This window comes from Oncorhynchus masou, chromosome 28 (genome assembly GCF_036934945.1).
Source record: "Oncorhynchus masou masou isolate Uvic2021 chromosome 28, UVic_Omas_1.1, whole genome shotgun sequence".
Lineage (NCBI taxonomy): Eukaryota > Metazoa > Chordata > Actinopteri > Salmoniformes > Salmonidae > Oncorhynchus > Oncorhynchus masou.
The window spans coordinates 17487241-17502012 of NC_088239.1; the positions used below are offsets into that span (position 1 = coordinate 17487241).

Sequence of the window (14772 nt, forward strand, 5' to 3'; positions counted from 1 at the left end):
GATGTTCTTATAGGCACTTTAGTATTGCCAGTGTAACAGTATAGCCTCTGTCCCTCTCCTCGCTCGAACCAGGAACACATCGACAGCCACCCTCGAAGCAGCATTACCCATGCAGAGCAAGGGGAACAACCACTCCAAGTCTCAGAGCGAGTGACGTTTGAAACAATATTAGGGCGCACCCCGCTAACTAGCTAACCATTTCACATCGGTAACACAAGCCTAATCTCGGGAGTTGATAGGCTTGAAGTCATAAACGGAGCAATGCTTGAAGCACAACGAAGAGCTGCTGGCAAAACGCACAAAAGTGCTGTTTGAATGAATGCTTACGAGCCTGCTGCCGCTTACAAATCATAGACTTAGTTATAACATAATAACACACAGAAATACGAGCCTTAGGTCATTAATATGGTCGGATCCGGAAACTATCATCTCGAAAACAAGACGTTTATTCTTTCAGTGAGATGCGTAACCGTTCCGTATTTTATCTAACGGGTGGCATCCATAAGTCTAAATATTCCTGTTACATTGCACAACCTTCAATTTTATGTCATAATTACGTAAAGTTCTGTCAAATTAGGTGGCCCAAACTGACACAATTTCACCTGGTTAATATTGCCTGCTAACCTGGATTTCTTTTAGCTAAATATGCAGGTTTAAAAATATATACTTCTGTGTATTGAGTTTAAGAAAGGCATTGATGTTTATGGTTAGGTACATATTGGCGCAACGATACGCATCGATTATATGCAACGCAGGACACGCTAGATAAACTAGTAATATCACCAACCATGTGTAGTTATCTAGTGATTATGATTGATTGTTTTTTATAAGATTCACATTCGCGTAACAGGCAGTCTCCTCGTGGAGTGCTATGTAATCAGGTGGTTAGAGGCATTGGACTAGTTAACTGTAAGGTTGCAAGATTGAATCCCCGAGCTGACAAGGTAAAAATCTGTCGTTCTGCCCCTGAACAAGGCAGTTAACCCACCGTTCCTAGGCCATCATTGAAAATAAGAATGTGTTCTTAACTGACTTGCCTAGTTAAATAAAGATTAAAGGTGTAAAATGTTTGTTTTTTTCCACTGTGGGAGGGCGTTGGTGGCCTGTGTTCACACACATATTGAAATAATTCACATACTTACTGTACAATCAGGAGATGCACTGAATATTATGTAACATAGGAATCTCTCTCTAGCCTGAATCTGTTGGATCACTCTTACATCATGGCTAGCCACATCCTTAATACCCTCCCCCCTAATATAATCATTGCCTCGTCTCTTTTTTCCCCCATTCCCCTCATCCTTAGAAACCCCCTCTCCTTTGTGTGCTCTCCTTCACTTCTACCCATCCTCTTACTAATGCTTCCGTCTTTGCACTGTACCTCCCTCTCCTCAACCTCATCCCCCCTTTTCTGTATCTGCTCTATTCATCCTCTCTCTCTATCCATCCTCTCTCTCTCTCTCCTTTCCATTGGCTTACTCTGCCCTCCATTTTGACGACTCCATCCTCTCTCCTTCCCTCTCTTCCCCTCAAGAGGCGGCCTCCTCTCCTTGTATCTGGGCCAGCGTCATGGAGACGGATATAAATACTGTTCTCTCCTCTCTAGCCGGCTCTGAGAACAGACAGGCAGACGAGTTATAATGAGCCATGGTCATGGGCTTCCATTCACTAGTGCTAATTTGAGATGGCAGAAATGAACTCAATAGTATATTCTTACCATATTTGGTCTATGTTTTTCAACAATTGAATCAAGGATACATTGAACAATATCGCTATGTGCCCACCTATGGTTAGGGGACATTCATATTGCACAATTGTCCTGGCTTTATCACTAGGATGTGAGTGTAGAGCCTGATGTCTCCCTGCAGCCTCGCATACATAAATCAAGTCCACTCAACTGAGAGTGAAAGAGAAACGTGTGTATGTGTGTGTATGACACGCAAAGATGGGCTTTACTAAGAATCTAGCCCTCTGTTCCACTCCACTGTTCTCTCACCCCTAGGCTGTACTGACCTCAATGAGGTGTAATATGGAGAGGATGTCCCAGAAATAGGCCCATCTATTTCACTCTCCCTCTCCTCTCACTGTCCCCTCCTCATCCTCTCTACACCCTGTCCTCTTTCTCAGTATCCCCTCCCTATCTTCTCCTCATCCTCTCCACCCTCTATCCTCTTTCTCAGTATCCCCTCCCTATCTTCTCCCCTCTCCACCCTCTATCCTCTTTCTCAGTATCCCCTCCCTATCTTCTCCCCTCTCCACCCTCTATCCTCTTTCTCAGTATCCCCTCCCTATCTTCTCCCCTCTCCACCCTCTATCCTCTTTCTCAGTATCCCCTCCCTATCTTCTCCCCTCTCCACCCTCTATCCTCTTTCTCAGTATCCCCTCCCTATCTTCTCCCCCCTCTCCCACCCTCCATCCTCTTTCTCAGTATCCCCTCCCTATCTTCTCCCCTCCCTCTCCACCCTCCATCCTCTTTCTCAGTATCCCCTCCCTATCTTCTCCCCTCTCCACCCTCTATCCTCTTTCTCAGAATCCCCTCCCTATCTTCTCCCCTCTCCACCCCTCTATCCTCTTTCTCAGTATCCCCTCCCTATCTTCTCCCCATCTCCACCCTCCATCCTCTTTCTCAGTATCCCCTCCCTATCTTCTCCCCTCTCCACCCTCTATCCTCTTTCTCAGTATCCCCTCCCTATCTTCTCCCCTCTCCACCCTCTATCCTCTTTCTCAGTATCCCCTCCCTATCTTCTCCCCATCCTCTCTACACCCTGTCCTCTTTCTCAGTATCCCCTCCCTATCTTCTCCCCTCTCCACCCTCTATCCTCTTTCTCAGTATCCCCTCCCTATCTTCTCCCCCTCTCCACCCTCTATCCTCTTTCTCAGTATCCCCTCCCTATCTTCTCCCCTCTCCACCCTCTATCCTCTTTCTCAGTATCCCCTCCCTATCTTCTCCCCATCCTCTCCACCCTCTATCCTCTTTCTCAGTATCCCCTCCCTATCTTCTCCCCTCTCCACCCTCTATCCTCTTTCTCAGTATCCCCTCCCTATCTTCTCCCCTCTCCACCCTCTATCCTCTTTCTCAGTATCCCCTCCCTATCTTCTCCCCTCTCCACCCTCTATCCTCTTTCTCAGTATCCCCTCCCTATCTTCTCCCCATCCTCTCCACTCCCTATCCTCTCTTTTTCCCTATCCTCTCCCCATCTCACACATTGCCCTTCTGTTCCACCTGTACCCCTCTGCTGCTCCTCTCATCTTCTCTCCTCTGTCAGTACCAGTGAGTGTATGTGCTTGGACAAATCCAACACCTGTGCAATGTGAATAATTACTGCAATAAACAAGAGCACTCCTTTTTCTCCCTCTCGCTCTCTCTTCAGGAATGTTAACCATCACAGACTTCATCAACATCCTCCACAGATACTACAAGTCTCCCATGGTATGTGACCCCTTATCAGACAGATCCCAAGGACTTTTGGGTCATGTTCATTAGGGCAATGTAAATAATGTACAAATATTTTGCTACAGAAAACTAAAATGAGTGTTTTCTCATTGAGCATGTCCAGCTAGTTACTCCCTGTTTCAGTCCATACTACTGAACATGACTGTGAGTTGAAATAGTTTGACTGTACGGCTTCGGCTTCCTATTGTCACCACAGCCAGCGACATTAACTGACTGGACAGCAGTTCTGTGTTGGGAGGATGGGAGCTTAAACAACACCTCCATCTCAGGCACTGTGTCATGGAGCTTTACAGGCAGAGTGGAGAGAGACATCATCAGGTCATGAGAAGATAGTGATTCTGCAGTACGGTCTCTCTGTTCTGACCCAGGGCTTTCACATACAGTGCCTTGCGAAAGTATTCGGCCCTCTTGAACTTTGCGACCTTTTGCCACATTTCAGGCTTCAAACATAAAGATATAGAACTGTATTTTTTTGTGAAGAATCAACAACAAGTGGGACACAATCATGAAGTGGAACAACATTTATTGGATATTTCAAACTTTTTTAACAAATCAAAAACTGAAAAATTGGGCGTGCAAAATTATTCAGCCCCCTTAAGTTAATACTTTGTAGCGCCACCTTTTGCTGCGATTACAGCTGTAAGTCGCTTGGGGTATGTCTCTATCAGTTTTGCACATCGAGAGACTGAATTTTTTTCCCATTCCTCCTTGCAAAACAGCTCGAGCTCAGTGAGGTTGGATGGAGAGCATTTGTGAACAGCAGTTTTCAGTTCTTTCCACAGATTCTCGATTGGATTCAGGTCTGGACTTTGACTTGGCCATTCTAACACCTGGATATGTTTATTTTTTAACCATTCCATTGTAGATTTTGCTTTATGTTTTGGATCATTGTCTTGTTGGAAGACAAATCTCCGTCCCAGTCTCAGGTCTTTTGCAGACTCCATCAGGTTTTCTTCCAGAATGGTCCTGTATTTGGCTCCATCCATCTTCCCATCAATTTTAACCATCTTCCCTGTCCCTGCTGAAGAAAAGCAGGCCCAAACCATGATGCTGCCACCACCATGTTTGACAGTGGGTATGGTGTGTTCTGGGTGATGAGCTGTGTTGCTTTTATGCCAAACATAACGTTTTGCATTGTTGCCAAAAAGTTCACTTTTGGTTTCATCTGACCAGAGCACCTTCTTCCACATGTTTGGTGTGTCTCCCAGGTGGCTTGTGGCAAACTTTAAACGACACTTTTTAGGGATATCTTAAAGAAATGGCTTTCTTCTTGCCACTCTTCCATAAAGGCCAGATTTGTACAATATACTACTGATTGTTGTCCTATGGACAGAGTCTCCCACCTCAGCTGTAGATCTCTGCAGTTCATCCAGAGTGATCATGAGTCTCTTGGCTGCATCTCTATCAGTCTGCTCCTTGTATGAGCTGAAAGTTTAGAGGGACAGCCAGGTCTTGGTAGTTTTGCAGTGGTCTGATACTCCTTCCATTTCAACATTATCGCTTGCACAGTGCTCCTTGAGATGTTTAAAGCTTGGGAAATCTTTTTGTATCCAAATCCGGCTTTAAACTTCTTCACAACAGTATCTCGGACCTGCCTGGTGTGTTCCTTGTTCTTCATGATGCTCTCTGCGCTTTTAACGGACATCTGAGACTATCACAGTGCAGGTGCATTTATACGGAGACTTGATTACACACAGGTGGATTGTATTTATCATCATTAGTCATTTAGGTCAACATTGGATCATTCAGAGATCCTCACTGAACTTCTGGAGAGAGTTTGCTGCACTGAAAGTAAAGGGCTGAATAATTTTGCACGCCCAATTTTTCAGTTTTTGATTTGTTAAAAAAGTTTGAAATATCCAATAAATGTCGTTCCACTTCATGATTGTGTCCCACTTGTTGTTGATTCTTCACAAAAAAATACAGTTCTATATCTTTATGTTTGAAGCCTGAAATGTGGCAAAAGGTCGCAAAGTTCAAGGGGGCCGAATACTTTCGCAAGGCACTGTATGTTTTACCCTGTGTGTAGACACACACACACACACACACACACACACACACTCTCTTGCTCTTAACTGTCTCTCACACCAGCTCACCCACAGTGATTGTAGTCAAGTATAACACACACACCCACTGAACACCCTCACACTCACCACAGCAGATATGCCAGCCAGCTGACTACAGTAGGCTGTAGTGTAAACAGCCTGCATTGCTCAGCTGTGTTGTGTAATGAGAACCACTTCCATGTAGCTGTTTTCCAGGAGTCCTCCCTAGTACAGCTAAAGCTTAATAACGGCAGAGTGCAGTATTACCATATTTTTTTCAAGAGAGGCCTGGTCAAAATAGCACCAAAACTGTTACGAACAATGACCAATGATTTTTCAGCTGGAAAATACATTTGACCTGGTAAGTAAAAAATAAAATGTGTCAGATGGGAGTATCTGTGTTCATGTTACCTGAGTGGTCACTCCTGCATATTACACATATTATAGAAAGCCCAGCTAGTGAGGCTAAGCCCAGCTTGGGATATTTCCCCGTTCCAATATTTATTGGTATTTGTTAGGCCAGGTGACGGCGACTGTGTGTGGGCATCCTAATGGCTATCGTTAGTTAATCCGTAGTCAAGAGAACAACCAATGCAGTGAAGCGTTTGTCAGTCCTTCCATATCATATTCATGAGGAAATAGTCAGTGCCTCTGTTATTGCCTAAGACAGAGATCACTGAGAGTGTTGCCAAATTCTGGTAGCTTTCCAAAAATTCCCAGGTTTTAGCCTGAATTTTCCAACCTTACTCCAAGATGAGTCAAAGTTCCTCTAGTCTGGACTGACTGACAAGTGGGCTGCCCAATGGCCTTTCATTTGTTTGTGGACTTTTTGAGTGAGTTTGTGGTCAAGATGGCACACACACACACAGAGAGTCTTGGATCAGTAATTGTGTTATTGTGAATGTGATGTAGCTGTTGTTTTACAGAAGAACAGAAAAGGCCTCAGGGCTTTGACTATTGTATTATAACCCTCTTCTCCGTCTGCCTAAGGGTACTTCAAGAGCTGATAGAGCTCAATGGGCATTTTGTCTATCCTCCATCCACCTCACTAGTCTGTCACACCACCATTCTAAAGAATGATCGACACACATTACCAAGCAAATCCCCCGTTTTTCATATTCTCCTAATGGGCTCAATGTAGCTGTGGGTACCATAGAAATGCACTTTGTTTTTGTAATGAAGTCATTGAGGACCTATTGCTCAATCATCTCCCCCCTCCCCCTTCCTTTCTTTGCTGTTGTTGTTCATTAGCAGCGGTTCTCATAACTGTCTTGTTTTACGTCAGAGAGGGTTGAGGTGGACCTGATTGAGACCCTCTAGGGAACCTTCCATGTCAGACGTATGCATATTGATGAGGAAATAGTCCTTGCCTCCGTCATTAGCTGACACTGAGAGAGAACTTGATAGTGGTGCCAAATTCTGGTACTTTCCCACCTGTTTGATTTTTCTTGATGCCAGTGCTTACATGTTTTTCTTCTGACAATTGCTGTGATTTATATATTTTTATATTTATTAAGTTTCTAATTCTAACAAATGCTTATAAAAACAAAACCATTATATATGTAATGCTGTGTGCTATGTTCGAGTCATGGAAATCATGTTAAATATCACTAATTGTTGAACGTTCTGTCTTATAGGTACAAATCTACGAGCTGGAGGAACATCAGATTGAAACATGGAGAGGTATGGCAACTTTCCAGCAGATTTCCAGTTTCAAAATAACCCTTTTTATCAGTTGGTCAACAGATTATAAAGAAATTGATTTGATAGTTTGTTGGTGCTTTTTGCTATTTTTCTGTCCTGTAGAGCTCTACCTACAAGAAACCTTTAAGCCATTAGTGAACATATCACCTGATGCAAGGTGAGCCTGTTCCACATTTCTTATACATGTCACCTGCATTTCATATTTGTCTTTATTTTATATAGGAAGTTCAAATAAAACACAACCTGTATGATGGGGAAATGAACCTGCAGATCCATGAACAGGATAGTAATGATCCGTTCATGATTAACTTTACTTGGCTCATCATTATACTGAGGGACTCCATTATACTAACGGTCCATATTCAACTCAAAGTTGATTGAGAAATCTGATTTGTCTACTCGTTTCTTTCTACATCATAGTCATACACATAATTGAAGTGTATTTCTATGGTCATAAACACTGCAAATTAGCCTGGCTTCCTCACTCAATTAGAATTTATAGGTAGAGTAATTTATTGTCAATAAGCTCTCCCAGTTGGAGTTTCAAGTATGCCGTATGTTCCCTAGATTTCTGGGGAGAGTTCTGGTACTTTCCCCTCATATTTTTGTCCTTTTTTCCCTGCTCTGCGACAGCCTTTCCCATTTGTTTATTTTCTTCACACTGAATAATTCAAGGTCCATCCTGTGAAAAGCTGTATGGGCCAGACTCTAAAAAAATAACCTCTGCTTAAAATACCACCTAGGGCACTCGACTACGGCATCATCCCAGGTTAACATGCCTCTGGTTTGGTTTCTGCCTCCTTTTGGGAGAACATCGGTATCATTGAATTGCTTAATGACTGATTCCGTTGTCTTCATGGTTTTGCTTTCTGATAGACTACTTGGTTTGAGTGTGAAGGAGAAAGACTGGGATAGAGAGCAGATCTGTTTACCTTCCTAGTTAGCCCCTTGTTTCTGATGACTTCCTGTGTGGTTCATGGTTTAACATGCATGGATACTTTGTGTTTGCACGTCATCTGGTCAATTTGCTTGAGCTTTTTCGCTGAATAAGGTCCACTTAGTGTTTTATGGCGCCTCCGTTAGATACTGTAGCATTTCTCTCCAATCAGAATGTTCTGAAACAGGTTTTACGAAAGCCTCCTAGCCAATGCAGTACTTAAAAAGGTAGCCTGGACTGTGAACCTGTTTTTCTGGAGACTCGACCACGACGTGCTGTTTTAAAGATGGAGACGATTGATGGAGAGAGAGAGCGAGAGAGAGAGTCAATGTATCAACACCCTCGGTCTCGAGTGCTTTATTGGCAAAGACGGGTTGTCTGTGTTATTTTAACCCAATCTTCTATTGATCTCTCTCTCTCAGCATATTCGACGCGGTGTACTCGCTCATCAAGAACAAGATCCACCGGCTGCCCGTCATCGACCCAGTCAGCGGCAACGCGCTTTATATCCTCACGCACAAGAGGATCCTCAAGTTCCTCCAGCTCTTCGTAAGTCAAACTGGATGTGTGAAGCATGGGCTCTCTTATAGGAATAACACACGGTGGATGGCAATGTAAGAGTATGCTGCCCCTTGTTGGATCTCTGTAGAATTGAAGGTAACATACACTCTGAAAGATGGGATGAGGGAAGGAAATTAAGGAGGACACCTACAAAGGTAGGGTGATGAAAGGATGGAGTCTAGAGAGGCTGGTCTTATCTGATTCAGTAGAGGATTAGTTTAATCCAGGGGAGTCGAACTCATTCCGTGGAGGGCCTAGTGTCTGCTGGTTTTTCCTTTCAATTAAGACCTAGACGACCAGGTATGGGGAGTTCCTTACTAATTACTGACCTTAATTCATCAGTCAGGTTCAAGGGAGGAAGGAAAACCCACAGACACGAGGCCCTCCGTGGAATGAGTTTGACAAGTGGTTTACGCGATCTGACTGACTTGCCTATTTAAATGAAGGTTCAATAAAAATAAAACATCTGATTTTGCCTGGATGACATCAAGTCTAACGATATGTTGTGACTATATAACGCAGTTACCAGTTTCAAATCCACTAATTCAGGAAATGATTTTATATTCATTCAATCCGTTTGAGAGTTAATTAATGAAATTAAATGTTGTTTAATAAATGAATGAATTGGTTGTGTTAACCTCTTGAAGTAGTACTGTAGCAGGCTGCTAGCTAGAGAAGCAGTCTTGTCTAGGCGAAGGTGTCTGACCTGTAGAAAGGAGTGTGAAATGTATCTCTGCATAATAAAGTAGACCACAGGAAAGACGTTATGAAATATGAACCTACTTGACAGAAGGACATCTGTCTGTCGCGGGTTAGGAGAAAGGGGATACCGAGTCAGTTGCACAACTGAATGCCTTCAACTGAAATGTGTGTGCTGTGTTTGGGGGTAAATTGCCTTGCTCAAGGGCAGAATGGCAGATTTTTTTCCCCTACCTTGCCGGCTCGGGGATTCGAACCAGTGACCTTTTGGTTACTGACCTAACGCTCTTAATTGCTAGGCTACCTGCCGCACTAAGGAACTGATAGACCAGGTGATTGCACACACACAGGTATAGACGGACAGAATACAAGACCGACAGACAGACATAGAGAATGAGACAGACGGACTGAAAAATAGACCGGCAGACATTCATGGTAATATGAGCAGGGCATGGAAGAAGGTCAGACAGACATGGACAATATAAAAAATGGGACCGGTAGACTGATGGAAAGACTGCTGACACTACATTACAGTCAAATGGAGGTGAAAGCAGTTTAATCCTAAAGTGCTTTGTCCCATCTCTCCTATCATGTTTATTAGGTCACGCAACAAAAAACCTTTTACAACATTTCAAAAAGTGTTTCTCATTGGTAGTTCTGCCTGGTTTCAGTCTATGTTATTAAGAATTTCCAAACGTTTTCTCCCTTATGAATATGTGGCAGGTGTGCGAGATGCCCAAGCCTGCCTTTATGAAGCAGACTTTGGAGGAACTAACCATCGGGACCTACCACAACATCGCCTTCATCCATCCCAACACACCCATCATCAAGGCCCTCAACATCTTTGTGGACCGGAGGGTGTCCGCTCTGCCAGTGGTGGACGAGTCAGGTGTGTGTGTGCTTCAGGCTGAGCAGACGTGTGGTGGTGTATTCTGTATTTATTAGAGATCCCCTGCCAAGACAGCAGCTACTCTTCCTGGGGTCCAAACACATTAAGGCAGTTAGATTATATATAAAACAGTACATCATATAACATTATTACACCACTACATATCGACAATACAACATTTATAATACCACCATACAACAATATTACAATGTGCGTTTGTGTGGAGTGTGTGTGCCTCTTCACAGTCCGCGTTGTTCCATAAGGTTTAGTTTTGATCATATTTTACTGCTTGCATGAGTTACTTGATGTGGAATAGGAGTTCCATGTAGTCATGGCTCTATATAGTACTGTGTTTCCTGGAGCGTGTTCTGGACTTGGGGACTGAAGAGACCCCTGGTGGAATGTCTTGTGGGGTAGGCATGGGTCTCTAAGCTGTGTGCTAGTCGTTTGAACAGACTGCTCGGTGCTTTCAACATGTCAATACCTCTCAAAGACATATAGTGATGCATTCAATCTCTCCTCTAATTTGAACCAGGAGAGATTGAAAAGAGTGCCACTGATGTTAGCTCTCCATGTACATTTAAGGGCCAGCCGTGCTGCTCTGTTCGGTGCAAAGTGTAATTTACCTATGTCCCTCTTTGTGGCACTTGACCACATGACTGGGCAGTAGTCCAGGTGCGACAAAACTAGGGCCTGTAGGACGTGTTTTGTTGATGGCAATATCAAGAAAGCAGAGCAGTGCTTTATTATGGACAGACTTCTCCACATCTTAGCTACCGTTGCGCCCATTACAGTTTACATCCAGGGTTACTCCAAGCAGTTTCGTCTCCTCCACTTGCTCAAATGTCACATTATTCATTACAACATTTTGTTGAGGTTTAGGGAATGTTTTTTTTCCCAAATACAGTGCTTTTTAGTTTTTTAAATATTTAGTACTCGTTTATTACTAGCCACCCATTCTGAAACGGACTGCAGCTCTAAGTGTTGTGGGGATTTCACCTGCTGGGGTATTGAGTCATGATGTTGAGTCATGATGTTGAGTCATGATGTTGAGTCATCAGCTTACATAGACACAAAGGCTTTACTCAGTGCCAGGTCATTAGTAAAGATTGAAAAAGGGGGGCCGAGACAACTGCCATCGGGAATGCCAGACTCTACCTGGATTATGCTGGAGAGGCCTCCGTTAAGGAACGCCCTCTGTGTTCTGTTAGACAGGTAACTCTCCATCCACGATGTAGCAGGGGATAAAAAGCAATAATACAAGTTTTTCGATGATGATTGATAATGTCATAAGCTGCATTGAAGTCTAACGAAAGTTTCCACAAGCTGACTATTGACTATTATCAATTTCTTTCAGCCAATCAGTCATTTGTGTAAGTGCCATACGTGTCGGTTGTAAGGTTTTAGCCGGATTGTGAATCTCTTTGGTTTTTACACTTTTCAGGAAAGGTAGTGGATATCTATTCCAAGTTTGATGTCATTGTAAGTAACCCTTTTCTTTCTTAAATACATTTTAAAAAATGTATCCCTTTCCTAAACATGTAATCAAATACTTCATCAAACACCTGTTTAAAAAGTTGACTAATTCAATGTTGATGAATATTTCTTATCATAAGTGAATGTTCAGAGATGGACTGAGTAGTTGTTTGTCTTTGCTGTGTGTAGAACCTTGCTGCTGAGAAGACCTACAACAACCTGGACATCACGGTGACCCAGGCTCTGAGGCATCGCTCACAGTACTTTGAGGGCGTCATGAAGTGCAACCGGCTCGAGACACTGGAGACCATCGTGGACAGGATAGTCAAAGCAGAGGTGACTGTCCCACACACACACACACACACACAGACCTTCAAAACCCTCTCCTGTCACAGTCTCGGATACATTACAGCTTCCTCTCCTGTCAGTCTCAGATATAATACAGCACTGTCACAGTCTCAGATATAATACAGCACTGTCACAGTCTCAGATATAATATAGCACCCTCTCCTGTCAGTCTCAGATATAATACAGCACTGTCACAGTCTCAGATATAATACAGCACTGTCACAGTCTCAGATATAATATAGCACCCTCTCCTGTCAGTCTCAGATATAATATAGCACCCTCTCCTGTCACAGTCTCAGATATAATATAGCACCCTCTCCTGTCAGTCTCAGATATAATATAGCACCCTCTCCTGTCAGTCTCAGATATAATACAGCACTGTCACAGTCTCAGATATAATACAGCACTGTCACAGTCTCAGATATAATACAGCACTGTCACAGTCTCAGATATAATATAGCACCTTCTCCTGTCACAGTCTCAGATATAATATAGCACCCTCTCCTGTCAGTCTCAGATATAATATAGCACCCTCTCCTGTCAGTCTCAGATATAATACAGCACTGTCACAGTCTCAGATATAATACAGCACTGTCACAGTCTCAGATATAATACAGCACTGTCACAGTCTCAGATATAATATAGCACCCTCTCCTGTCAGTCTCAGATATAATATAGCACCCTCTCCTGTCAGTCTCAGATATAATATAGCACCCTCTCCTGTCACAGTCTCAGATATAATACAGCACCCTCTCCTGTCAGTCTCAGATATAATATAGCACCCTCTCCTGTCAGTCTCAGATAGATATAATATAGCACCCTCTCCTGTCACAGTCTCAGATATAATATAGCACCCTCTCCTGTCAGTCTCAGATATAATATAGCACCCTCTCCTGTCACAGTCTCAGATATAATATAGCACCCTCTCCTGTCAGTCTCAGATATAATATAGCACCCTCTCCTGTCACAGTCTCAGATATAATACAGCACCCTCTCCTGTCAGTCTCAGATATAATATAGCACCCTCTCCTGTCAGTCTCAGATATAATATACAGCACTCCTGTCACAGTCTCAGATATAATATAGCACCCTCTCCTGTCAGTCTCAGATATAATATAGCACCCTCTCCTGTCACAGTCTCAGATATAATATAGCACCCTCTCCTGTCAGTCTCAGATATAATATAGTCTCAGATATAATATAGCCCTCTCCTGTCACAGTCTCAGATATAATATAGCACCCTCTCCTGTCAGTCTCAGAGATATAATATAGCACCCTCTCCTGTCAGTCTCAGATATAATATAGCACCCTCTCCTGTCAGTCTCAGATATAATATAGCACCCTCTCCTGTCACAGTCTCAGATATAATATAGCACCCTCTCCTGTCACAGTCTCAGATATAATATAGCACCCTCTCCTGTCACAGTCTCAGATATAATATAGCACCCTCTCCTGTCACAGTCTCAGATATAATACAGCACCTACTCCTGTCAGTCTCAGATATAATACAGCACCTTCTCCTGTCACGGTCTCAGATATAATATAGCACCCTCTCCTGTCAGTCTCAGATATAATATAGCACCCTCTCCTGTCACAGTCTCAGATATAATATAGCACCCTCTCCTGTCAGTCTCAGATATAATATAGCACCCTCTCCTGTCACAGTCTCAGATATAATATAGCACCCTCTCCTGTCACAGTCTCAGATATAATATAGCACCCTCTCCTGTCACAGTCTCAGATATAATATAGCACCCTCTCCTGTCACAGTCTCAGATATAATATAGCACCCTCTCCTGTCACAGTCTCAGATATAATATAGCACCTTCTCCTGTCACAGTCTCAGATATAATATAGCACCCTCTCCTGTCACAGTCTCAGATATAATATAGCACCTTCTCCTGTCACAGTCTCAGATATAATATAGCACCCTCTCCTGTCAGTCTCAGATATAATATAGCACCGTCTCCTGTCAGTCTCAGATATAATATAGCACCCTCTCCTGTCACAGTCTCAGATATAATATAGCACCGTCTCCTGTCAGTCTCAGATATAATATAGCACCTTCTCCTGTCAGTCTCAGATATAATATAGCACCCTCTCCTGTCAGTCTCAGATATAATATAGCACCCTCTCCTGTCAGTCTCAGATATAATATAGCACCCTCTCCTGTCAGTCTCAGATATAATATAGCACCGTCTCCAGTCTCAGTCAGCACCCTCTCCTGTCAGTCTCAGATATAATATAGCACCCTCTCCTGTCCTCTCAGATATAATATAGCACCCTCTCCTGTCAGTCTCAGATATAATATAGCACCCTCTCCTGTCAGTCTCAAATATAATATAGCACCCTCTCCTGTCAGTCTCAGATATAATACAGCACCCTCTCCTGTCAGTCTCAGATATAATATAGCTCAGTCTCAGATATAATATAGCACCCTCTCCTGTCAGTCTCAGATATAATATAGCACCCTCTCCTGTCAGTCTCAGATATAATATAGCACCTTCTCCTCCTCTCAGTCACCCTCTCCTGTCAGTCTCAGATATAATACAGCACCCTCTCCTGTCAGTCTCAGATATAATATAGCACCCTCTCCTGTCAGTCTCAGATATAATATAGCACCCTCTCCTGTCACAGTCTCAGATATAATATAGCACCC

At 43.2% G+C, this 14772-nt stretch overlaps 1 protein-coding gene across 5 annotated transcripts in view; it reads left to right on the top strand.

Moving 5' to 3' along the window:
* LOC135517281 (5'-AMP-activated protein kinase subunit gamma-2-like) overlaps positions 1-14772 on the top strand; it is a 117756-nt gene that overhangs the window by 79700 nt on the left and 23284 nt on the right. For all 5 annotated transcript variants that reach the window (XM_064941439.1, XM_064941440.1, XM_064941442.1 and 2 more), the window contains 7 exons: positions 3372-3430; positions 7137-7182; positions 7306-7360; positions 8563-8689; positions 10124-10289; positions 11734-11771; positions 11955-12101. In XM_064941439.1, the coding sequence (XP_064797511.1) occupies positions 3372-3430; positions 7137-7182; positions 7306-7360; positions 8563-8689; positions 10124-10289; positions 11734-11771; positions 11955-12101 (638 nt within the window). The remainder of the gene's footprint in view (positions 1-3371; positions 3431-7136; positions 7183-7305; positions 7361-8562; positions 8690-10123; positions 10290-11733; positions 11772-11954; positions 12102-14772) is intronic.